Source organism: Leptonotus elevatus, chromosome 10 (genome assembly GCF_054856555.1).
Source record: "Leptonotus elevatus isolate MCC_2025b chromosome 10, RoL_Lele_1.0, whole genome shotgun sequence".
Classification (NCBI taxonomy): domain Eukaryota; kingdom Metazoa; phylum Chordata; class Actinopteri; order Syngnathiformes; family Syngnathidae; genus Leptonotus; species Leptonotus elevatus.
The window spans coordinates 8,510,156-8,537,961 of record NC_141248.1 but is presented as its reverse complement, the minus strand read 5'-3'; the positions used below and the strand labels follow the sequence as shown (position 1 = coordinate 8,537,961).

Sequence of the window (27,806 nt, the reverse complement as noted above, 5' to 3'; positions counted from 1 at the left end):
CGTTTCGACAGGCAAATAAAAAGCATTCAGCAGGGATTGTGTGGCGTAAAAAGATGAGCCATGTCAAATGTGTTTCGCTTCAAGCAGGACAGCCGCCCCAATGTCCCGCCTTGTGTTTCTCAGCTTCATAACTGCAAGCATGCAAATGCATTTTACTGATTGATAAGCACGGATGCAACGTGTTACAAGGCTGCTTGTTCACGCACACAAGGAAATTCAAAGCCTCATGTTGTGTTCCCTGTCCATGATAATTAGTTACTCAAAAGATCAAATGTTAGACACAGATATTTGTGTATTTTTTAGCATTGTGTGTGTGCGGGGGTGTGTGTGAGAACCATTAATGTTGCACCATAACCAGAAATGACATTGTGGGAAAAGCAACAACTTTGAGCTATTTCTGAGGTCATAACTTGTCTCATAATTCCTAAAGTTGCATCCAAAAGTAATGACCAAATGTTTACAATTTCGCCTTTATACATTGCTACATCCATCTATCGATGTTCCATTTATCCAGGTTGAGTCATAGGGGCAGCAGCCTGAACAGAGAAGTCCCTCCAGGCAGCCTTCCTGAGGCATTTCAATCTTAGAGACACAAGTCCTTTATTAAAAATACTAAAACAGCCGTCTGTAAATTGCATGTTCACTGTGACAGATTACACGGGTTGCTTATTACTTTAAAAAAATTATGAAAATAAAGATGATCTTGGCCCAGTTTATGCTCAAATGTGCTTGCTCAGTGTGAAATCTCGGCTTGTTTAATTGGATGCAATGCAAGATGATTTTTTATCCTGTATGTGTTGCAGCAGGTAGATAGATGGTTATTGTAAGATTATGAGATTAAATGGAAGAACATTGAATTGCTGGTATAAGTAGATAAACAAACATATATGTGTATTTAAAAACTAGCTTTTAGACAGATTACTGTAAGTTAAATTGCATAATTCCCTGCAGTAGCCCTGACAATGGCACATTAGTGTGCCATTGTAGCCTGACTGGGAAGCCCTGCTAATAATGTTTAAACTGCAAGCTTTACATTTTTACATCTCCCCCACTATTATACGCTGTTTTGAAAAGACAATGGTTCAAATGAATTTTACACGTCCCCACCTACTGCTACATTAATTCATCATCAGTGCAAACAAAAATCTGTATTTTAGACAGTACAACGATTCGTAAGCTAAATAGTGTCTTCCAGTCACTATCATGTGAGAAATTTCTGTCAGTCTGTAGCATGTGGCTTGTCTTCTTAAGCTTCCGGCCATGCTGATGCTTAACAAATCTGCATTTAATGCTATTGATTTGTACATTACTTACCACAAATATTAAGAAAATCTTACTACTGACTTTGCAAAAATTGCTAGGGTAAGATGAAGATAATGAGCTGAAATACACTTCTAGGTTATGATAAATAAAACAAAAAACACAGATTCATTGTCGAAAATGTAGTTGAAAACGATTTTTTATGGAAAAGCCTGGCTAGTTGGTTAAGTGTAGTTTACAGTGAGGCTTGAATTAAAGCGTGTAATGTTGATTAGGTGCACTGCTGTGTTTTTTGTTTTTGTTTGTTGTTTTGTTCTTTTGTCCTGTATCATTTGTGGAAAATTGTACAATAGTTGTGAAGTGGGAGCTGTCATGGTGAGTTTATATCAATCACATGTGGTGCACTATGAATTCTGTACATGTGTCTGTAAGACATTTGCTACATTTTAAATAGAGTGCAATCACTGTTGAGCCAGCATGACACACTAAAACATCGTAGCACACATAAAAGAACACTTGTGGTTTGGAAAATGTGGTTTCTGGACTATTTGCACTTTTACGTACAGTGATTTAATTAACGAGACCACAAATACTGCGTTGTCGCCTTACATGTGCTTCAGTTGTTTGGATAAACTACTTGTAGTTATTTTTCCAGGCCAATGCTATTACAAAAAATGGGCACCAGAGGGCGTCATTAAAAAGCCAATGGGAAATCATGCAGCCATCCGTCCATCTATTCAACCATTTTCAAAACCGCTTATCCTCACGAGGGCGTTTGTATCGATATATATATATATATATATATATATATATATATATATATATATATATATATATATATATATATATATATATATATATATATATATATATATATATATAAACTCCTAGACACAAAAAAAGACCATGACTGGGACCCACAAAGGCTGGTGACAGAACAGTTGACCTGCTTTTGAGTTGTAGTGAGAGCATATGATGGGGATGAAGGTCAGCACTCACTCGTTTTCGATGCAACACATTGTCAACTCCCCTTTTGTATGAGCTCATAAATGCATAACCTTTCCTGTAGTGTGAATGGATTTTTCGTAGAGTCCTTGTCAGTCAACACACAAAGGAAAAATTACATTAATAGTCCATCAAGGTCAAGGCTGATGGTAAGGGGACATAGTTAATCTGCCCTGGAGGGGTGTGGGGTACTATGCAGCTAAAGACCAAAGGACAACATGCGCACTGACAATAGGCCAATAACTCTGGAACAGCGTGTCAATCAGGGGGCCCTCAGGAGGATTGACCTCACTGTGTTAACATCTGTTACATGAACACAGCATAATCCCCTTAAATGTCTACAGAATCATCATCGGCAATAAATTAAAAAATGATACGGTTGATCCATGATGATTGTATTTGTTCATATAACTTTACTATACCTGCTCTGTTCTGTGTTTTGAATTAATTCAATTTGAAAGCAAATATCCTCCATATCTTAAAAATTCCCACAAATATTTTTTATAATGTCCCTTTCACTCTTGATAAGATATTTTTTATGAAGTGTCACTGGAAAAATAGCTAAAAGCCAATCTCAGTGGGAGCAGGGGGCAAGTGGAGATTTTCTGTGTCTGTGGGGTGGTGCACACATGGCACTTCATGGGGTAAGCCTCGTCACAGCTTGCAGAAATCGTCATCAATGGGGGAGGGGGACGCAGTCGCTGGTGTGACTCATGCTTTGATAAAAGCTTTTTGCACCACAAACTCACCCACACCGCCCAGAAATAAAGATATCAATATCGTATATTGTATCTTTAGTTATTTTATGTAGCACAGTTAAAAACTACAATGCAGCCAAGGGACCGTCTTTTACTGAAGGTGTTGTGCCCCTCAGTTCAAGTGCTGTACAGTCAAAGTGGACTGCTTTATCCCTCCCATTTCCTTGCTCCTGCAGTTTCAGTGGATTAGTTGGCTTTCCCATTGTTCTGAGAACATTGAAACCTCATCACAGTGGCACTCCTTTCCTTTCCTTCCCTTTCCCTTACGGTGCAGTCTTTGCAAACTCAGCAATATGTTCAAAATCCTGTGTTATTTAAGGGGACAGTGTGTATTATTTAGTGCCATCTGGTGGTGAAATAATAGAATGCAACGATTTTGAAGCACGTGCACTACGCTGCCTCAGAGAGACCACACTTCGCAAGCCAAACACCAATTATTATATGGAGTGAGCGAAAGGCCTGGCGAGCAGGAAGTAGCATGTGCAGCGAGCATGAGTGGACAGCAAGAACTCGCTGGATGGGCTAACAAGAAAGACTAGCAAGAAACCTGGAGCGGCTATCAAGAGCGGCTAGCGGGAGAAGTTTGCAAAAGCTTGTAATAGCAAAGCAGAAGGAGACAAGCGGGGACTCAGCGATGACCACCTGCAGATCACAGCTGTGGAAGGTAAGAGGCAGTCGACACATTGGGTCCGACACTAGCTAAAACACCACCAGAGGCTAACTACGAAGTTCTTCTCCTTCAAGTATCCGTAGAAAAAAACACATGTCAGCCTCTTTTATGCATGTAATATAACTAGTGATTATATATATATTTAATTATTTTAAATCTGTTCTAAATCGACAATAAAATGTACAAAAGTTGTCATACTCTTGTTAACATAAAAGTAGGGGGGAAATGTTAAACTAATAGAAATGTGGCTGCATCTTTAGTCATTGATACAGTAATTTCATAATAATTCACAAAATTGAGTTAAAATAAAAAATATGTACTGTACTATAAAAAATGAGTGTGATATTGATTTGTGTTGAGGTCATTATTCTGCCACTTAATGGCATAATTGCAATTGTAAGATGGTGACAGCTCTGTGCATTTAGTAACTTGTGAATTTCTGCACATTTTTTAAATTGTAAAATACAACTTTACCCCAGTCTCCAGACTCTCCACAAATGTATGCGTTATTATTATTATTATTTATTATTACATTTATTACTTACTATTAAATTTGATGTGGACGTGCTGCATTGCGACTGCAATTCCCCGAGTACAGGCGTTCCAAGTAAGGAGAGGTCATTAATCGCTCGTTAAAAAATTAGTGGCGTTAAAGGAACTTGAAATTAACTTGAAATTTTGACATCCCTAATATATATATATATATATATATATATATATATATATTATGTACTTTGATGGGATTTTTTGCATATTTTTGAAATCAATAGTCCATCCATCCATTTACTTAACTGCTGGTCCTCACAAGGGTCGCGGTGGACGCTGGCTACGGGCAGTAGGCGGGGTACACCCTAAACTGGTTGCCAGCCAATCGCAGGGCATGAAATCAATAGTGTTTTTTTCAAATGAAGATAAATAGATGGCACAAAATCCTACACACTGTTGCTTTATGAAAAGAAATAACAAAAAACTGTGACACACTGTAGCATTCTTACACTAAGTGCCATTATTTTATGCATGTTCATGATTAATGGGTATTCACAGGTTGATTGATTACAAAGGTATACTGAATATCAGATAATCCTTTGAATTTTCGATGGGAAAAAGGGTGTGTGTAGGGGGGGCGCGGTTACATCACTTTATTTATTTTTTATTATTATTATTATTATTATTATTATTATTATTATTATTATTATTATTATCATTATTCTTATTATTAATGAACTTATTAATTTATTTTTTACCCCAAGTATAGGTCTACATGATACTGTTGTCTTGTATACTAGCTATTTCAATTGATGGTGGTCCCGCAGCGCTCCTCTATTGGCCAACCAGCTGGATCAGGAAGAGGAGGAGGCGGGCAGTGCGAATTGACGATGGGACCGGCCGGCTATCTGGAGTGAGCGCTATCGTTGTTATCTTTTGTCAGTTCTGTTCTAACAGTCCGATCTACAGTACAATGAACTCCGCTCGTTTGTTCATTCTCACAATATTGTACGCGTGGAGTTTGCTTCGGATCTGCGCCGGTCGGCCGGCTGACACCTCGTGAGCACAAACAATAACACGCGGGGGCGATCCGAGGACAACAAAAGACACAAGGTGAGAGACGTTTTCCTCATAATATTATATATAGATATTTAGCTTTGGTTATAATTGGAAAAAACAATATACGACCGCATAATGAAGTGCCTCAATCTTGCGCACATTTGTTGACTTTTATCTCTATTGTTTGAAATGGATGCTTGCAAAAGGTGCCAATTGTAAACTAAATGTGCTTTTGCTCACTGTGTATAATGATTGTGAGAGGTGTGTTGAACTGTCAGCTGGGAATTGTTGACATGCCAACATCAGTGCTTTACACACTGACAGCAGTTTGTCAATTACACTCATGTGAATGGAGTAATGCAACATAAACAGCCAGAAAAGACGCAAGTCAGAATATGAGTTTGTTTTTCTTTTTTAACCGGCATCCAGGTTTTTCAGACTACTCATGTCATGTCAGCTGGTTTGCACTGTGTGAATATCCTGTTTCCCTGGGCAAAACAAACAATGGACAGGCAGGAACATGATATCCTGTATGGCTCTCGTGTCACTTATAATATATAATACAACTAGTGTGGTGCAGAGGTGTTTACCAAGTTTGAGTGAGATTCTCAACTTATAATTTAACATGCTTTCATTTGTTATGACAATGAAACTTATCTTGAGGACGTCCAGTGGACAAGAGGTGTGAGGAACAAAGGCACAGGCTTGTTTGTGTTTACTCTATGAAGTTTGTTCCTCATGAAAGCAACATGTGCTTTCTCTGTGATACTTGTGAACAGACTACAAATTAAGCGCAGCTTTGTGTCAACTTTAGTCTGGGATGTCCAGCTGATTTTAATGCGGTCAGCGCTTCCGATTCAATAAAGCTATTAACCCCTGGAATATTCCAGCATTGCAGTGAGGCACGACAAAGATACAGTATTTAGCAATCAGGGTCCATTAACATCCTTGTCCATACTGTGCAGCCCGTGTTGGACAAGCTAGTTGGACAATGTAGTGAGCGACAACCGTCAACCTGTTCTACATTGAATGTATTGCTTAAAAACACTAAAGTGCAGCCAAGGGCTGTCTCAACAAGGTTATGTAGTGAATATTAGGGGTGGGAATCTTTGAATGTCTCCTGATTCGATTCGATTCGATTCAGTTTTTTGGGTCTGCGATTTGATTCAGAATCGATTTTCGATTGTGATGTGCAAGGAATTGTAATGATCTACTCCAGTCTGACTCGCTAATGCTAATTAGCGCGCTACTCGCGGCACTCAAAAGAACGGCTCCACACTGCAACAAAACAACTTTTATTGGAATAACTTGATTGTGACTTTTTCCTTCTACGCTCTAATGTGGCTACAACTTAACAGTGTATTAGACTGCGTGGAACCACACTGCCCCTAAGTGGCCAAACCGGGTACAACATGAACAGCGCTCCAGATAAAGGCACACACAGACAAAGGCAAGACAGTATAAAATAATTTAAATAAAATCGATTTTGGGACATTTAAAATCGATTCTGAATCGTACTAAATGAGAATCGCGATTCTTATGAGAATTAATTTTTTGGCACACCTTTAGTTAAGATACTGTCAACAATGGGACAGAATAGATGCTTCCAATTACGGTTATCACCCCTATTTTCCTTTTCTTTCCCACACATTTTGAGGACTTTCAACTATATGCATGCTTAAATGAGGGATTTTGTCAGTTGGGTTACATGATACTGTTGTCACACAGGTCCATACGTTTCAATGCATCAGCAAGAATACTGCTCTTGCCTGACTGGTTATGACAGATGTCAGACCCATACCAGTACAATATTCACTCTTTGAGTACTCAATACCTTTGACACATAAAATTTCAAACTCAAAAAAATTATGGACAAGTTTCTTTCTGAAGCTGATGATGATTCACAGATGTGTCAAAATAGCGCAGTATAGCGCCAACTGCTGCAGAGGTTATTGTCAGCCACCATGGATACCTGATACCTTAAAGCTGGTATCAGCCCGATACCTATGACTGACCCAACTTATAAGGGCGATTTTTTGGGGGGTCACGAGTTGTGTGCAAAAATGTGAGACATGAGTGCTAGATGGTGCCAGCAAACTTAAAAAATGTGGATGTTACGCTGCGGTTACTATTCATCGTTCATTGCGGGGGGAAGGGGGTGTGCAAGGCGACATGCGCTGATTATTACGTTTAATAATTAACGACAGGGTGGGGGGCAGCGACCGGTCGTCTGAGAAACTCCCGAAATGCCCGATGGCCAGTCCATCCCTTTTCCCATTTGTGGTTTACATTAAAAGTACAGTAAATCCAAAATATTGTCGACCTACTTGATTGCTACCAAATGCTTTCTCGTAGAATCGCCGTCCTGATCACTCACATTAATCTCAACGGAATTCGGCTCTTCTCTTTGAACCACTTCTTTAGCCCAGCTTCCTAAAAAGAGGTGGCTCTTTCCACTCCTAAGTGTCCCCTTGTTTTTTTTGTTGCTTCAATTATTTTCTTCAAAATTTAAATAAATTACAAATTAAAAAAAATTAAAATAGAATATTTTGTGAATTTATTTATATTGCTTTATCAGTTAAAGGAGAAGTATAGTCAAATATTGCCTTTACCATAATACCCACCCCACCCCTATTAAACACGGTATTCTGGTTAATATTGTGTTTCTGGAATATGAATTAAGCAGCTCAAAATCCACGACTGAAAATGACATCACAGTTGCTTGGAGCTCAGATAGCGACCAATCACCTTTTTTCTGATTTTCGACGTGATGTTTGCAAGGTGAGGATAAATAATCGATATTTATTATTTCAAATTGGCAATGTAGAAAATGCAAAACACTATTTTTTTATGTTAGATTTTTGGTTTGATGTGTTACATACAGTGTTAAGGAAAGGGGTGGCTTGCACAGGCTTGTCTGTAGTTTTTTTTTGTTTGTTTTTTTGTAATCAGCAACGAAATGTCTCATTTTGCTTGTCCAGAATGTAATCACAGTCAATGTGGTTCACATATAAAGTTGTGACAACAGGAATCTGTTCCTCATTTTCTGTGAGTTCAGCAGTGTGCAGACCCTTTTGCTCTTGCTTGTTTCATGTCTGCTTTGTCCTGTCAGACAGGACATCCTGAGTTAAACAAAGAGTCAACCAAACACGCGCATGATGATGACTCAATAACAACATTTACTTGTAAACAATAAATATCTTACTCGGAGTCAATTGTAAGACTTTCATAATGGTGGTTTTGTTTGATTTCTGAGAAATACAGTAAATACTGTGATGAAAATGTGTTGCGTTTATTTTAGTTCCCACTATAAAATAGGGAGCATTTTGCTATATCATGGACACTGCATTAAAATAATCTGCTTGTGGATGCACTCCTTTCAAATTGTAGTTTGATTTACAGCAGAATATCAGGTGAAACACATAAAGCTCATCTGCAGGGCTGCAACTAAAAAATTTAATTATTTAAATAATTATTTAATCTGTGAATTATTATCGTTGAATCAGATTTTTTTTTTATGTTTTCATCACCATTATTTCAAATTGATAGTATAGAAAGTGCACAAACATAAATTATTTATGACTCAGTTAATAGTTTGGTCCGTAACATTAAAAAAAAAAGGCAAAACTGTTGATCATTTTCCAAATTAAAAGCAAATGTTTTTTCATTTAACACAAAGATGACCACCAGTCTGATGTAATGCATTTTGAGTATTCAATTAGTCTAATATGCATGTTTTTTGGAATGTGGGAGAAAGACAGACAAAACACACACAAGCAGGGAGAACATTCACATGTTTATTTTAGGGGTGTTGAAAGCAAAAGAAAGGGTCAAATATTTTCTTCAGTTATCAATTACATAGTCAGCAGATACAAACGATTGTGTGCTACTTAAAGAAGACTGTATGAAGGGAGCAATGGATAATTTTGATTTGATTATTAACTCATTCACTCCCAGCCATTTTCACTGAAGCAACCTCCTTCGCTCTTGACTGTTTTACTGGATTTTGACTGATTTTGCAAGGTCCACAGAAATATCTGTTCTATTGCTATAAAATCACGGAACCTACCAAAAGAAAGATTAGAGTCTCTTCTTTCATCAGAAAAAAATATATATTGTTGTATCTGTTTCCGTTTTGCAGCAATTAGCATTACAATATAGCTAAGTTTCATCATTATTCACAAACTTGTTGAAAACACTGGCAAAAAGAGCTTGTTGCAACATAGCCCTGGGTGATCTCTTATACTCTGATGCTACCTGCTGGCCGTTTTTTATAATAACTACCATTGCTTTAAGCGACCTCTTTATGTCAGACATAAACTTTTTTTTTTAAGTATAAATACGTTTTTGTAAGTGAAGCACAAAGTATTATAGTAGTATTTGGGTTTGAATGAAGTAAAAAGACATGAACTATACATTGACATTGTTTACTGTGACAAATGTTAACAAAAACTCCACTCCACTTGTATACAATATTATTAAAGAAGGAGTAGGTGTTTTTTCGCTGTCAAAAGCTGTACTGTATTAATTAGACAGTACATTGAAATGAAGTGAACTCTGCACAGACAAATATACTGTGTATGTATGGTAAATGGTACTTCATTTACTGTATATAGCACTTTTCCAACTTACAAGGCCCTCAAAGCGCTTTACATTTTGACTACTCATTCACCTACTGATGAAGCATCAGGAGCAACTGGGGGTTCAATATCTTGCTCATGGATACTTCGACATGGTCACAATGGCCTGGGATCAAAACCACAACTTCAGGCTTGCGGGTTGACCACTCTACCACTGAACCAAAGATGACCATAATTCAGATATTCATAGTTCTTCTGTCTGAACTCTGAAATGATATGGTGGCTGCCTTGAAACCAGCATACTATAATTTTGCAAATTTAGAATCGAGAGCAGCAAGGCCGTGTCTGCTTGTTTGTGCATGCATGTGTATGCATTCGCGTACGTAGGTGTATGTCTACTGTGTGTACAGTAGGTTTATGCCTTTTTCAGCTTTGGATGCACCTAATTGCAGTGAGGCAATGAAATGAAAATACCAGTAGAGAGAATAGTACTTGCCTTGGAGGTTTGTGAGCGACAGAAAAGGTGGGCATGTCTTATGATGCTTTGCTCTGTCCACCCACCTACTCATGTGTTTGTCTCACCCCATCCCACAGGTACAAAAGGGAATGCAATGGGATGAGCGGCTATTATTACCTTCTTATGAATGAGAAAAAATAAGTATTCCACTGCCTCTGATCTGATAGCAATCAATACAGCGCAAAGCTTAAAGCCTCTTGTGAGTGTTTCTCACGTTATGTGCCAGAAGAGATGGAGGCCAGGTTGAGAGACACCCTCGAGACGAGGCCAATGTTCTCAGTCTTGAACCCCTCCAGTCTCTTTCTCTTTTTTTTTTTTTTACTTTTGTCTGGATGACATCGGTTTTTCATGTATGTGCGTGGGCATCATTCGGTGTCTGTGTGGGTGGAGCTTGTTTGTCTGTTAGTGCTAAGGATTTATCATCCATGGAGTCTCATGTGAGCCTCTCCCTTCAGCGGTTTAATGCTAGAAACCAACACCTGCAATTGCGAATACATACACCCGCCCACACACATCCATATACTTTATATATATAAGGAATCACCGATTTGGTGCATTTGGGGGGGAGAGAAGTCATTATCACCTGCCCTTTGGACCGAAACCAAGCAACCCTGAGGTTCAAACATGGAGAGGAAAGATGAAGATGATGAGATGACGATGAGGAAAGGTGTTTTGCCACGTAATAGGGAGAAGGAAACCATGTCATTGGAAACCATTCATTTCATTTGAGTTAAACTGTTTTTTGGGTGAAAAGCTTGACTTGCTGGCCCAAAGAGTGCTGTTTTTTTTTTATTACCCAGGATGGGTTGAATGCGAGGGTCATATTGCTGAATTTTAAAAAATGTGCTCACATGAGTAAAAGGTAGCATGAATGAAACTGTCAATTGCAAGTTTAATGTAATCATTTGCAGACATGCTAGTCAGGTTTCGATTTTTCTTTTCTTTGCGTAGCAGTTTTGTGAATCAAAGGCTTGATTTGAGGAGCAACTTTCTAACTTTGAGGAGCAATTTCTTTATGCAGGTTAATTGCAGGTAACTGAGGCTTTATTAGACAATAAAAATGTGACAACATAATGAATGATCAATTGGTTTTCTTTTTTTTCTAGAATCAATAGTTTTTGTTTCTTAAAATCACATTGTGTATAGAAGCAAACTATATTTTCTTGTCAAGAAGTGAAGCTACATTTATTTCAAATAGTTATGCTTTAATGTAATTTTATCAAATAAAATGTATTCAAAATTATTCCTTTATTTATTTGCTGTATGTCCATCCATCCATCCATTTACTACCGTTTATCTGGGGTCAAGTTGCGGGGGCAGCAGCCTTAGGAGGGAAGCCCAGACTTACCTCTCCCCAGCCACTTCAACCAGCTCCTCCGACGAAATCCCAAGGTTTTCCCAGGTCAGTCGGGAGATATAGTCTCTCCAGCATGTCCTGGGTCGTCCCCGGGGCCTCCCGCTGGTGGGACATGCCCGGAACACCTCTCCAGGGAAGCTTCCAGGTGGCATCCAAACCAGATGCCTGAGCCACCTCAACTGGTTCCTTTCAACGCAGAGGAGCAGCGGCTCGACTCTGAGTCTCTCCCGAATGACAGAGCTTCTCACCCTACCTCATAGGGTGAGCCCGGACACCCTGTGGAGGAAACTAATTTCGGCCACTTGTGTCAGGGACGTAAATCGAGAGCTCCGCCATTTGGCTCAGCTCATTCTTCACCACAACAGACCGATACAGAGCCCGCATCACTGCAGACGCTGCACCGACCCGCCTGCCGATGTCTAACTCCCTCCTGCCCTCACTCGTGAACAAGACCCCAAGATACTTGAACTCCTCCACTAGGGGCAGGATCTCCTCTCCGACCCGGAGAAAGCACGCCACCCTTTTTAAACTGAGGACTATGGTCTCGGATTTGGAGGTGCTGATCCTCATCCCAACCGCTTCACACTCGGCTGCGCTCCAGTGAGAGTTGGAGATCACAGCTTGATGAAGCCAACAGCATTACATCATCTGAAAAAAGGAGAGATGCAATACTGAGGCCACCAAACCGGACCCCTTCAACGCAATTCTGCCCATAAAAGTTATGAACAGAATCGATGACAAAGAGCAGCCTTGGCGGAGTCCAACCCTCACTGGGAACGAATACGACTTACTGCCGGCAATGCAGACCAAAACGTACAAGGACCGAACAGCCCGCATCAGGGGGCTCAGTACCACGTACTTCCGAAGTACCCCCCACAGGACCCCCCGAGGAACACACAAAACACATGTAGACTGGTTGGGCAAACTCCCATGCACCCTCGACGGATCCTGCCAAAGGTGTAGAGCTGTTCCACTGTTCCACGGCCGGGACGAAAACCACACTGCTCCTCCTGAATCTGAGATTCGACTTCCCGATGGACCCTCCTCTCCAGCACCCCTGAATAGACCTTACCAGGGAGACTGAGGAGTGTGATGCCTCTATAGTGGGGCACACCCTCCTGTCCCCCTTCTAAAAAAGAGGGCCCACCAACCCGGTCTGCCAATTTAGGGGCACTGTCCCTGATGTCCTCGCAATGTTGTAGAGGCGGGTCAACCACGACAGCCCCACAACATCCAGAGCCTTTAGGAACTCCGGGCGGATCTCATCCACTCCCGGGGCCCTGCCACCGAGGAGCTTTCCAACTACCTTTCCAACGACGTTCCCAGCAAACCCTCACAATAGGTTTTAGTTTACCAGGTCTGACCCGACATCTTCCCCCGCCATCGGAGCCAACCCACCACCAGGTGATGATCAGTTGACAGCTCCACCCCTCTCTTCACCCGAGTGTCCAAAACATGCGGCTGCAAATTCGATGACACGACTTCAAAGTCAATCGTCGAACTGCGGCCTAGGGTGTCCTGGTGCCAAGTGCATATATGGAGACCCTTGTGTTTGAACATGGTGTTCGTTATGGTCAGTCCGTGGCGAGCACAGAAGTCCAATAACAGAACACCACTCGGGTTTTGATCAGGGGGGCCGTTCCTCCCAATCACACCCCTCCAGGTCTCAAAGTCATTGCCCACGTGAGCATTGAAGTCCCCCAGCAGAATGAGGGAGTCCCCAGGGTTGGGTACTCTGAGCTGCCGTTTGGCGCATATGCACAAACAACAGTCAGGACCCGTCCCCCGACCCGAAGGCGGAGGGAGGCTACCCTCTCGTCAACCGGGGTGAACCCCAACGTACAGGCGCCAAGCCAAGGGGCAATAAGTATGCCCACACCTGCTCTGCGCCTCTCACCGTGGGCAACTCTAGAGTGGAAGAGAGTCCTCTCGAGAGGATTGGTACCAGAGCCCAAGCCGTGTGTGGAGGAAAGTCCGACTATATCTAGTCAAAAATGTTCTGCCTCACACACCAGCTCGAGCTCCTTACCCGCCAGAGAGGTGACATTCCATGTCCCAAGAGCTAGCTTCTGTAGCTGTATGTGTGGCTACAAAATAATTTAGAGTACAAAAAAACCCTTAAAGGTGCATTGTGCCATTTAAAAAGGTAATGTTAAAGGTTTTTCTACATCATGCATGCTCCACCAATGCCTAGATGATTACAAAGAGCCCTGACTGTTTTACTCTGACTGCACCTATGAGCTTTTATCGTCCCTTTAGAGTAGAGTGTGCAGACCCTGCAAACTCCACAGTTTCTTTGGGGAGGCGAGGGGCGAAGTTTTTCCTACCTCATTTGAAGTCATGTTTTCGTTTGTCAACTGTGGCTGTCGCTTTAAGATCGTGCACATACTCGACTGCGTACCATGAACGAGCATGACACAGATGTTGCAGTTACGCTTTGGGCCAGAGGTGGCAGTCGCGAGTAAAACAAAGTGACAAACTGCACAAACATCCTTTAACTTGAAATTGAACTTTTAATTGTTTAAAGTTTTTTCCTGCTAAACTAATTTCAAGTGAAACAACACCGAATTTCTAAAAAATGTAATTAAATTAAAAAACAAATTTAAATATGCAATACAAAAAGGTGGGGGGAAACAGCATCCAGATAACTTTTGTATTGTTAAGTACCTCAGTTTTGAGGAGCTGATCAGTTTTTTTCTATTGGAAAAATTCTGCCATTTTGAAAAGATTTTCTTACGATGGAAGTCTGAACTGACATTGCTAAAACATTACACGTGGGCTCTGCATGCTAAGTCCAGATGCTGCTGAAGAGCAGGAATGGGGTCTGGAATTGACTGCTTGTATAAGTATGAGTGCTAATAAATACAGTATTGGTTATTGGAGATTTTGGATGTAGATAATAATCCAATACTGGGTTTTTTTGGCTGATATCGGACCGACCTCCAATATCAATATCGGATCGGGCCACCCCTAACGTCTTCTCTCTTTGAACAAGTGTCAAGGACAGGGAAGTAAACTGCACATAGTACATAGTGTCTAGGAAATGTAGCAGAGGAGAAATCTGTGGCTTCATTTTTCATGGTTTAGTGTTTTGATGCATTGTGGGTAACAGTTGAGCATATGCTACTGTGATTATCACAGTGTAATTAGTTTAACTCTCCGGATGACTGATGGTCTGTGTGGCTAAAATGAAATTAGTGGAACCCCTCTGATAATACTACTTAACCCAGATAGAGCTTCACAGTTCATATGGGTAAGAGTGATTTGAATAGACAGTATACACTTCGGCGTATGTCGACAACAAAAAGGCACACATATACGCACACGCCAAAATAAACATTTGCTTTAGTAATTACATTAGTAATAATTCGATTTTTTTTTTTTTTTTAGCTGGCGTTTCTCGTCATTGTCAATGTTTTGTAGCAATTAGTCAAATAATCCTACTTTTCGCAGTGAGAAAAAATAAAAAATTAACTTTTTCCGGTAGAATAATACTACCGGTAATTAGCAACACAGAAATTTTCTAGACATGACACTATCAATTACTGAACTTTTGAGAGCGTTTATCACTTTCTGCATCTCTCTATTATTGTTGATTTATTTATGGTCATAATGACCTTGAGGCATGAAGTTAGCCGCACAGTGAGCCAACAGTGGTTCAGTTGCTATCTTTTTTTAATTGCTTGAGGGATTTAACAGGCTTTTGTTCGCATAATTGGCTAATACATGAATAATCTTGCAAACAAAACCCACATAAATTACTGTTGAAGACAATTTGACTTTTTCCACAGTCCCGAAGGCCAACTAACCTCAACCAATTTTCCAGTTGTCGTCCCAGAGCTGTAGCAGTTTTCCATACAGGAACTGTCTGGATCGTTATCTGGATGTTGTGTGGTCCGGCCTAATGAATCTTCACAGCTGTTTGATTCAAATTATCTAAGTAGCAAACTGGAATGAGAGACATATGGTCTCTTTACTAATTATTATTATGATGATTACACATAGGAACTGAGGCCGACTGGTTAGCACATCTGCCTTACAGTTTTGAGGCCATGGGGTCAAATCCCTATTTTAATAAACATTAAAGAAAACTATAAAGAAAATATAAATATGTATAGATCAACTGACAGCAAATAATCACATTGTTTTTAGTCTCTTTTTCTTTCTCTACGATTTTTAATTAACAAAAATCATAGGTGAACTCAACATAGAGGAACCACCTTGTGCAGTTCTGTCTCTCTCTCTACCTTTCTTTTCAGCAGTGTTATATACAGTATTTCTTTATGGTGTCTCTTAAGGGTCTGTTCACTGCACTTCATATCTCCTGCTCTGTGTGTGCTGCATGTGCACATGCTCAGTGCAAAAAAAACAAAAAAACCTCTGCTGTGCACACTCCGACAATGACAGCACCACTGCCACCTACTGTAGTGGATGTGAAATAACACTTTATTCTTGTACGGCAGGGGGGAAAAGCATGTTCACCCTCTCTGGCATCACACCACGCCCCCTCCACCGCACACACACACACACACACAACAACATTCATGCTAATTTTGTGGGTGGGGGGGCAGTTGTTTCCTAAAAAGTGCTGGTTTTGGAGATGTAAGGTTTCTGCCTTGTGCTAGTGATTTGTAATTACCAAAACTATTTTTGTTTCTTTAACTGTTTAATACATCGATTTTGTACAACTAATTTAATTCAGTTAATGTAAATTCTATTTTAATTGCTAAAATATAAATAACATTATTATTGTGTATCTACTTCTATTCAAATCTACTGTTTTACATAAGAATAGTAAATAAGATGCTGAAGTGTTCATTTGCAGTACTGATCAGAAAATTCGGTTTTAGCATTTGAATGCTGATCTTGACTCATTTCTGATTTCTCAGAGAAGCTCAGTTAGCCAAATAATTGGAGAATTAACTGAATTCTGAAATTTATCGTTCTTCTTTAAAATTGTCAAACAGTAAAAGCTCACTGAAATTGAAAGAGTCTGCATCAAGACACTTTGTGATGTTGGACCGTGTCTGACACAAATAGCTAGTTGAATTTGTTATGTAGTGTGTAAATCAGCATTACAACTATATATTTTTTCAACTTCACTAATAAGGAGGCTTATCGGGAATGAAATTCCAGATGGCCCACGCACTCAGCTGTTGGGCTTTATTTCCACTTATGGCAAAAATAAAACACATGGCCTTATTTCATTTATCTTAACATGAAAATGATTAACAATTTTACATATTTCAGGGGCAAGGACAGCCCACAGCACTATGAATCAACAGGGTTGTTTTTTTCTTATTTTTAGTAATGTGTGGGTCATGCGTGTTTATGGTTGAGTGAAGTATGGTTAAGGTAATCAAACAAAATCATGTGGACAGATTTCTGCTTGTGTCATTTGGACTGACAGTAGAGCATTTCCCCTTCATTTGGGATATATAGCACTAATGATACAAGTGATTATTATTGTTATTATTCTGCTCCCCTGACAAAAATGCAGATTTACAATCTTTCTGAATCCCTAAGGTCAAAGTTTTGAATGGTGCTTTCTTCTGGCTGACGTTACTGCCTCCACATGCTTCCCTGCTCTGACCTTAAAGCATCCTGGTTATAGTCACATGATGTGTTCTTGCGTCTGTCTTTCGTCTTTTTCTTTCCTCATTGGCAGGCATGTCCCCATTGGCAGAGGATATGCATCTAAAGACTACAACAAATGTCCGTAGCCAACAGCGGGCCGGGTGTCACAAATATAGTTTTAAAATTTTAAATCTTTTCTTTTGTGTCAACCAATTTTTGTGGTCGAAGCGGTGTTTGCAAACTCAAGCAAGATGCCCTTTTCTTTTATGTACTTTAAAGTAGTCATTTGACAGATATGCAAGAATTTTGCCAAACACAGTTGAGTGGCCTTAAAAGTGTGAACGTGCCCCCGATTTTTTTTTTTCGCGGGGTGGGGGGCAACCTTTTGTTGCGCCACGGACTGGTTCAGACAAGTTTTCGCAGACCAACAATCATTCGCAATTCACACGGGCTGGGGTGATCAATAGATGATGCGATTGATTGCTTTGGTCTAATGGCTGCACGGCTACTTATTAGCGGCTAAACCGCTAACGGTACGTCGGCAGCCTGTGCATGTTTTCTGCATGTTGCTCCACTATTTTGTTCTAATGATTCAACAGGATTGTTGTGTTAGCTGTTTTCGAGTACTTACCTTGCACAACGTCTTCATCCACTCCACGAAATTCCGCCCCAAAAGCGACAGGGAGGAACGATCTTGTCGAAACCGTTTCATCTTGGGAAGATGACACCAAGTCATGGCTTGTTTTGCTGCGCGTTCAGTCATTGTTTACTTCTTGTTTCTTTTACTTTCTGTTTACGCCTTCAACTTGCAAACTGCAGAAGAGAAGGAAAACCTGCACTCTGATTGGCTGATGTCATGCATAATTCCACCGCGTCTGATCACTCGTTGATTCTCCCAGCTCCACGTCATTGTGATATCACATGTTTGTAATCATGCCCTATTTATGTTGCCCTTTGGAAAGTAATAGACAGAGTGTGGGATATTTTGAGGCTGTGTATGCTTCGAGAAAAAAAATCTGAGTTTTATGAGAAATGTAGGTTGCCATGCGGCTGTTCTGATTTTGGTATGTCTATGACAGAGATTTTTGATCTGGGAAATAAATTATAAAATGATTCCAAGTACCCCCTGCAATGTGCTCAAGTAGTATTTATTTCTGTTTGATACATTGAATGAGTTTTTTCTATCCGACTGTATGAGTGGTCATTGAACGCAACCAGAGTTTACTGCCGAACGTGAATGACGTGCTTGGTTTGCTTTTGCTTCTCTCCACGCATCTCTGGATCGTAGAATTTAAGCAATTTTTTTTTGTTGCAAAACCTTGTTTGTGTAACTGACAATCACAATACTCGAAAGTGGGTTCTTTGTGTCTTTATATGAAAACAAATGTTGCATCCAATGCACGCGCAACGAGTGAATCCCCACCCCCTGGCACGAGTGCTCACGGATGTTTGAGCAACATGACAAGCGCATGTCAGAAGCTCACTAATGACGTGCACACTCGATATTTCAATGCCCGCGGGCAAATGGGGCCCCACACGGACGATGGTGCCCTGCGCACTATGCGTACTCTGCATATAAGGCGCGTGGCAGCCCTCACAATAAGTACTTGTCCTGGCCATCCTGAATATAGTAAATTGTTTGTTTTTAGGTTTTTAGTTCATCGTGGCTGCTTGAGGGTTGCTAACATTAAAGCCCATGAAACAGCTTGACGTATGCATGAGCGGGAATGGCCCACTTTCATATTAAATTTTCTGTTCTTTTTATTTATGTATGACAACAAATTGTCCACCTATGCAGGATCATGATATTTAACAGCTGGGTTCTGCTGCCTTTCACCAGTTCCTGTTAAATGGGTGCAAACAAGGTCCTGTGCGGCAAGTGAACCGTCTTACACGCGTGTGTTTGCGTGAGTGTGTCAGGCATACAACACATGTCTTGCATTCAGCCTGTCAGCTGTAGTTTCAGTATGTGCTCCAGCTTGTCAGCTGCAGGCTCGTGTGGATGACAGCTGTCCTATGCTCCATTCACGCTGCACCTCTCTCACACGCGGCTTTCCCTCTTTTGAAACAATTAATCTGCCACTTGCGCTACATGCTAATTGCCATCCTATGTGGAGATGAGCTTTGGGAACGGGGAAGTGTGATGATCTTGGCAGTACACCTCCCTGGCATGACCTACCTTGTATTCTCAACAGATTAAGATCCTTTATTAGAGGCGTTCGAGAGACTGAGAGACAAAGGAGTGATTACATTTGGAGCAGCTCTCATGTTCAGGTCTCACAAGTGAAATAAGGGCGCGTGGATGAACTAAAATGAACATCTAGATACGCAGTTTATTTTTTCTTTAAAGGGGGGGGGGTATTATTATTCACCACTTTATTGGTTTGCCATTTCTTTTTCAAATGGTAAGTGAGGAGCTAAATTTCCCCATCTGGTGTTCCTAATTGGGTAATGCAGTCCTCCCCCCAAACAGTTGATAGTGGTGCATTTGAGGACAAAGAAAGCAACAGCTTGAAAACAATGGACCTTTAAATTGTCTGCTTCTTGTATTCAGCGCAGCACATGAGCTGCATAGAGGACTGCTTCCAAGAGTGACATCAAATGGCATTAGGTCATAGCATTTGTCGTCCTAGTGCCAGGCTGGAGATGGGGGACATTGACATTTTGTTAGCAGCTGTGGAGAATGAGCTACTGAGGTGCAAAACATTAATTAAGCATATAAAACATCTACAGGAATTAATATGTTGTCAAAGATAAATACATTAATAAATAAAGAAATACAAAAATAAAAAATAAACACAAATAAGGTTATTACAAAGATTTTTTTTTTAGTGTGCATAACTGAAGACAACTATACGCCGGCAATTAGTGTTTTGAAAATATGCTTTTGGACCAAAATCTGGAGGACAAGCAGCTGGTTGGTATTGATGCAAATGGTATTAAATGAAAGTGTTTTCGGTCATTTTTGTCCCTGTGAGTTTTGACAATGTTCATGTGCCCCAAGATAACCGTAACAGGTTTTGGCGTGAAAATTATAGGCATTGTAGTTTTACAAATATTACAGAATAATTTTTGATTGAGTAGCTTTTTATTGCATCAGCATATTAAATGCCAGTCGCATAATTTTTAGTATGAGTATACATTATACATATATCCATCATCATGAGCCTTTTGGGCTGACATCAATCACACAAATTGTACCAATCACAATTGAGATATTTCTTCTTGTTTTATCTCTCCAAATGAATGTCACACATTTGATCATCAGATGTACGTACTGTAAATGTGGGCCTGGAATTGCATTTCTTCTTGAGACGTGACTCTCTTGCATGTGATCAACAGTGGATAGTTTTCACCGCATTTATGGCTGGCTGTTAGCCCAGGAAGCTTTGGCCTTTCATGTCTGTCTGTTCTTACCAAGGTTAGTTAGTTACAGTGGCCCTGTCAGTTCATAATGGCCCCTGATGACGTTTAATCACAGTGGCAGTAAAAGGACAGAATTGTACGTATTTGTTGAATAGCATGTTTTATAATAGTAACTGCTATAAGACCAAATTGTTTTCATCCTGACACATTTAATAGGACAATCTATTATAAAAATATTTGATAATGATTAGCAATCCTATATTGTATAATATTGTTGAGCACCATCTAAAACATTTAATTTTTTAGTTCTGTTAAATGGACAGTGTGCATTTTTAGCGCCCTCTAGTGGTGAACTAATAATTCATTCATTTTAAATACCCACTGTTAATTTCAATAATATGCAAAAAAATATATATGATCTATCACATCAGCCTACATTTAAAAAATATGTATTTATTGATAGGTCTAGTAATAGCTATTACATACTAGGTCGCACCGTGCCTTACAGGAGGCTCACGAAGTTCGCCCCTGGTGGTAATTCAGCTCCTGTTGGACCCAATGAGTCAACCGCCATTTACCTTCCACCTTCTATTCGGCCTCCTGCCGCTTGTTTCTATTTACTTTGCTCTCGCTATCTTAAGCTAGCTTCTCCCGCTAGCCGCTCTTGTTCGCTGCGCCAGCAAGTTCTTGCTAGCCACTCTTGTTAGATGCTCCAGCAAGTTCTTGCTAGCCGCTCCTGTTAGTCGCTCCAGGAGTTCTTGCTAACAACTCTTGCTCGCTTCTCACAGTAGCTCCTGCTTGCCGGGTTGCTTGCTCGCTCGCTCACTTCAAATAATAACTGGTAGTAATTGGTGGTAGGGTTGTAAAGTGTGGTCTGTCTGAGGCACCGTAGTGCGCGTGATTCAAAATAATTGCATTCTATTAGTTCACCACTAGATGGCACTGAATTCTACGCACTGTACCTGTAAATTAAAACATTTGGTACAGCAAGTCAATTCAATCCAGGAGTTATTTACCATGACTTGCTAAATTGTGATTGTGTACTATTGTATTTGATTAAGGTAGTCCGAATTGCTAAATGTAACGTTTTTACAAAGATGCCACATATAGCCATGTGAACATTTTACCTTAAAAATTGCTCATCTTATTTTTTTTTCACTTTAAAATTATAATATCAGGTATGATCAGTGCCGCCAATTTAATACTTGATTGTGCGTAAATGATATTATCACAATGAATGTTTGGAGGGGATTTGAGCACACGTACAGTGTATTAGAACAAACGGCACGTCATTTACCATGACGTGCCGTCAGCATGACTGATCCTAATTTGCACTGCTTTGTGCTTATTATTTGCATAATGTGGTAACAAAACATCTAACTGGGAACTGACTTCAAAACAAAACAGTTAATCTCACATTTAATAGGAGGGAAAAAAGCATGACATTTAAAAATGGATAGTTGATATGGTTGTAGTCTCTTCTGTAAACAGTTTTGGTTTTTGAAATTTGGTCACACTAAACAAACAACATATTATTGTTTCCATGTCATTGCTCACAAATGTTCCATCACTTTATTTTTCTTCAGCATAACTGCCTTTGTGTTCTGTTACTTATTTGAGTCAGGTTTGCAGAGTGTGCACATTTGTTTATTAGTCACAGAAAACATCTGGCAATGACTTGAAAGCACTTTAATGTCCCAGAGTTTAACATCAAAAGCTTTCCGAAAGTTTAACACCACCATTCCACTTTCAAATGTGCCGTGTCAGTTGTACCACCCTCGCTGATCCAAACCCAGCCAATTATTTTTAACACTCCTGCAGAATGTAATGGGTGGGAATGTCTGGACTCCTCAGGAAATTGCTCCCACATCCTAGACAAACTCATAGCCAGTTCACTTTTTTGTGACACAACACAATATGAGAATGAGGTCAATAGTCTAATAATTGAATATATTGTGCAAAAGTCTTGGTTATGTTGTAAACAACTTTTCCGAAGTTTTCTTTTTCCGTCAATATTACCATACATTTTGGAGTGAACCTTGTGTTTATTTACGATGCTCCCATCCCGTGAAAGTGTTGACCCCAAGGTTTGCTTTCAGAATCAATATTTTTTTTTAGATTGAAAGGGATGTCAACCCAAATATTTTCTTTACGATTATATGTTCTATGCAACCCCGCCAGTCTAAACACAGTATTCTGATTAATATTGTGTTTGTGGAAAATGACTTAAGTAGCAAAATCCACCCATTTTTAATCCATCTCAGGGGTGGCCATTTTGTCACTTGCTGTTGACTGAAAATGACATTACAGTTGCTCAGGTAACGAGCAATCAGCTCAGCTTGCAAACGCCACATGACCCAACTCAGAAAACAGGTAGGCCGTGATTGGTCGCTGCCTGAACCCTGAGCAACTGTGGTGTCATTTTAAGTCAACAGCAAGTAGCAGAATGGCCGCCCCCTTAAATGGATTTTAAAAAATGCTTAATTCAAATTCCACAAACACAATATTAATCAGAGTTCTGTGCTTAGCCTAGTGGGTGTCAATAGAACATATTATTGTAAAGAAAATGTTTGGCTGACTTCCTCTTTAAGATAAAGATGTCATTGAGATGACTGAAAATTCAAATTCACAATATTTAAATTTCTCTAAAACTGCTAATCGGATCTCACTGTTCATTTTAATCTTCTGCAATTGAGCTTCAGACCATCAATCTTTGGATAAGAGTCATGCCTGATACGGACTGCTCTCTGATGACTCCCAGCATCATGACGTCAACTGGGCCGACAGTACACAATGTGTGCTTGTGCCTTCGAATCGTAGCTTTTATCACATTACAGCTCTTTCAGTTGAACTAACCCCAGCGTGCTGCAGGACATTGTTTCCCCTGGATCTGTGAATTGTGACCACCTGAAGTAGGAATTGCTCCGAGACACAAGGTCATGGCTGTGCGCATGATTCGAGGAATGGAGGACCGAGTGGCATCTAGCAGCCAGCTCATTTGGAGTGTGGCACATGAGACCTTGAGCAGGTGGTACAAACGTGCGCTGTTGCCATGCCAGCACTTTCTTGTGGCCTGGTTTAGGATTGGACATGACTACCAGGTATGGCAGCTTCTTGGCTAATGGCTTAATAATAATTAATAACAAATGCTTATTTGTTGGATGGATTATTTTTAGCGTCCGGTCAATGGAAAAGCCTGCTTCATTCAGTCAGTCACAAAGTATGTTTATTTTAGTGAATGCACTGACTGCTTCTCTGAACACACATGGCTCTCTATAAAGAACGTTGAAAGTTGCCAAGGATTTTATTCCTGGAACATCGTAATACCGTATGTGTGGGGTATACACACCATGCAATTATGCACTTTGTGAATTGTTATTCTTTTTGCTAGTGATTTTAGGTTTCGTATTTCTGTTAGGATATAGAATTTTAAGTTAACTATTGTTCTTTGGATATTTTGTCATGTAGGATATCTTGTTTAGATTATTTCCTAGTTAGATTGTGCTCATGTCCCTCAGTGTGTGTTGCTTGTGTTGTTATTACTAGTATCAACTTTTGTGTAATTTCAAGGATTCAAGGAATTGTATTGCAGAGGTGGCAAATCCAGGTCTAGAACGTAAAAACCCTGCCACAGTTTGGCTTTAGCCCCAGGTGCTAGCTAGCTAGCTCCCTAGCTAGCTTCCATGGTGCTCGTTTACCTGTTAGGGAGCTAGCTACCAGGAGCTAAAGCCAAACTGTGGCAGGGTTTTTACTTTCTGGACCTGGATTTGCCACCGCTGTATGCCAACACACGTTTCCACTTGATATAACCCGAAAGGCAGAGGTCCCAGGTTAGCCCAGTAAGTCCCAGGATGAGTGGAAATAAACAATAGAAAAACTAAATACAGTAAGATTTTTTTTTTTTAACACACACAAACGAACAAAAGGGGGACTGATGCTTATTCACATGTTGAACATGCAAAAAATACAAATGCAGCAAGGATGCTTGAAGTGCACATGATCTTTACAAGGTCAAATAAAATGTTCAATGTGCAAAGATGAATAGGCATTGGGGGCACTGCTGCTGATGTTAGTCTGTGTCATCAAGTCTGCCATGCTCCTATTGTTTCCCAATCAGGTTTTCTTGTAGTACACCTGCCTCTTTTCTGTGAGTAGAGTACGTGTACTTAGTTTCCATGCTTTTTTTCCTGCTTTGTGACGTTTTTTCTGAAGGAAAGCCCATGACGTGGTAGAATTAAATGACTCAGTCTGGGCTGCAGGATGAGGTCAGTCAGTGGTGTGGAATCCTGTTAAAAATGAATTACCGGGTAAAAGAGATTTCTGACGACACTGATAATTCTTTTTTTCTTTTCTTTTTTCCTTTTCTTTTTTCCTGATGTTGTTTACTGAAGACTGCTCTGACATTCGGGTCCCCTCCTCAGCAGCTTTTCAGCACCTCATTAGAGCAAAAACAATAAAGCTCAAGAAATTATTGTAATAATTGATCTTCTAAATATAATCATTTATCATCTTTTGTTTTATAGACTCCATCAGTATTATATGTTAATGTCTAGTTTCTAAATAGGCATATAGAGGGAAAATTAGGCATATTAAAAAAAAAATCATTTACAGGTTAGTTAGCAGGCAAATTACATTTTTATCTTATTTTTTTTTTTTACGTAAACCATATGAAATACTTCCCTTTTTTTTCCAACAAAACAAAAAAAACATTCACATTAATTTAATTAAAGGTGACTGAAAAGATTGGCATAAGATTGTTTTTCCCTAATAAGAACAGCATTCTTATTGTAGCCAACTGAAAGCAGACAGTGGCTCCAGTCAGGAGAAAGTGACCTGGACCACTTGTTTCAATACCATCAATGGCCACTGAGAGGTACCAAAGTCACCATTTTTATAATTCACTGTGTTTTTTTATTCCAAATGTTACGGTACTTGTTATTGTCCTGGTAACACTCGTTGCTTAAAATGTTTAACACTGTCCATTGTGGCCAATATACATGTTATATACTCTAGGTATGGATAGCATTTTCTACAGTCTACACTAAACAGAGCACATAAATGTACTAAAGTTACATTTATAGTGAACTAACAACTAGATTTTCCCTCACAGATCAATTCTGCAAAATACAACACATTTCATCTTGGAACAATTCATTTTGAACTATACATGGGGACCTTCTTTAAACTTTGGAAGAGGAAGAAATCTTCCTCTGATTTTCTTAAGAGACAAGACAAACAAGAAACAACAAGAAATGTTGATGTTTCATGAGAGTGGGACCAGTGCGGATACAGAGGAAAGATATATGACAACACAGTGTGCGGAACTGTGTGGGTAGAAGAGCATCTTTGTTTAAATAACACTTTTATAAAAACCATGCATGGTAAATATAAAGGTTGTGGTTGATTTGGCCCATTGTTAAATCACGCTATTGCATTGTATCTCGTTTGCAAGTATGATGTTCTCCCTGTGGAAATATGGCTAGCGGCTCAACTTACCTATTAATTCACAACAAAGGCAAACATGACACTGAGGGGAATCACTGTTCGTCCTCACAAAAGTCAAACAGACATTTTACCCCCAGCTATAAGTGTGGAAGCATGGCGTTTTGTACAGTACATGGCCATGGGTGGTGGTGGAGAAATTTTTTTTGCAATGAAGGCATCAGGTTGCAAAACCTGCCCTGTCTAAAGTTTTGTTTTCTTCCTTCAGATGAACGAGGGACGGCAGTGCCAGGTACACCTACTCGACGGCCGGAAGCTGGAGCTGCTGGTCCAGGTACGGATTGTCTAATCTTTATCTAATTTGGCCATATGATCCTGCATTACTGTGATTATTAGAAAGAGGGGCGTAGTAAGGTGAGGGGGGGGGGAGCTGATGATCATTCCAAGGGCCCGTGAATGACAAGAGGCCCTTTTGAATATGCTACATTGACATATAGCTGACTGCAAAAAAAAGTGTTTTTGTTTTTAGATACCCGCACCTCTAAAATCCCTGGTAACACCCCTGATAATGATATATCATGGCAAAGAAGCATCTTGAGTTGTAAGAGCTGTAATGTAGTAATAACCTAAGATAAATATATATATTTTAACTTCTTTTTTCAAGCCAAAGCTTTTATCACGGGACCTGTTGGATTTGGTGGCATCACATTTTAATCTGAAGGAGAAGGAATACTTTGGCCTTTGCTTCATAGATGACACGTAAGTACAAACACAAAATATACTCGTATCATAAAATGTTTTTTCTTTTTATTACAATCCCGGTGAAAATGCCTGATGCAATATTTATTCTCTTCACTTTTAGTGGTCAGAATAACTGGCTTCAGCTTGATCGAAAAGTCCTTGATCATGACTTCTCCAAGTCTTCAGATAAACTGGAAATCAAGTTCTTTGTAAGGTAAGCAAGCTTGTGTAGAAGGTTGTTTTCTAAAGGACTTTTAGGGCATGGTGACAGCGCCCTAATTTAAGACGGAAATAGACCAGCAGGTGGCAGTCATGTAACTGTGTCAACAACACCTCCTCAAGGTTGCGTGGAATGCGTTTAAATTGTGTGCACTTAACTTGATACTTGACTCTCTTGAACTCTTCACAGATTTTACATTGAGAAGATCACCTTTTTAAAAGAAAACACAACTGTGGAGCTGTTCTTCCTGAATGCAAAATCTCTGGTGTTTAATGTAAGTATTGTATTTTATATACTTGAACAAAATGTTATAATATGAATCTAAATACTGTATTTATACACATGCAAGACGATATGTTTACCCTTAACGCTTTTTTTTTTTTCAAATTTATTTTTATTATTTTTTATTTTTCCTTTCGGACTACTTGAAAAGAAAAAGGGCTGGCGCGATGAAGCCGAAGTTTATTAATTTCCGTTCCCAGTTTTAAGTATCTAAAGGAGTACTTACCATATTTATTTTAAGTGACTTGACAAAAGCAACAATGTATTTACTTGTTACTTGATCATGCCTATATTCTGATAGTGAATTTCTCCCACGTTGTATTTAACCAGGGAGGGGCAGTGTAGAGAAATCCGAGGAACACGTGAATGCCACAAACGGTCAAACTTTTTTTCCCCCCCCTCGCGGGGCGCAACATTGATCACCATGGGTGACGGAGGCTGTTGAACCTGCTCGGACTGTACCACTTATCTGAGGGGGGTTGAGTC

At 39.8% G+C, this 27,806-nt stretch overlaps 1 protein-coding gene across 4 annotated transcripts in view; it reads left to right on the top strand.

Moving 5' to 3' along the window:
• The first annotated feature begins 3,486 nt into the window (after positions 1–3,486).
• Positions 3,487–27,806, top strand: part of frmd4ba (FERM domain containing 4Ba) — a 51,711-nt gene continuing 27,391 nt past the window's right edge. For 3 of the 4 annotated variants that reach the window (XM_086087109.1, XM_086087108.1, XM_086087107.1), the window contains exons 1-5: positions 23,487–23,736; positions 26,346–26,411; positions 26,742–26,836; positions 26,940–27,032; positions 27,228–27,312. In XM_086087109.1, the coding sequence (XP_085943235.1) occupies positions 23,575–23,736; positions 26,346–26,411; positions 26,742–26,836; positions 26,940–27,032; positions 27,228–27,312 (501 nt within the window). In that variant the 5' untranslated portion in view covers positions 23,487–23,574. Of the gene's footprint in view, positions 3,688–5,006; positions 5,293–23,486; positions 23,737–26,345; positions 26,412–26,741; positions 26,837–26,939; positions 27,033–27,227; positions 27,313–27,806 lie in introns of those variants that run through there. The other variant, XM_086087110.1, reaches the window with a different exon arrangement.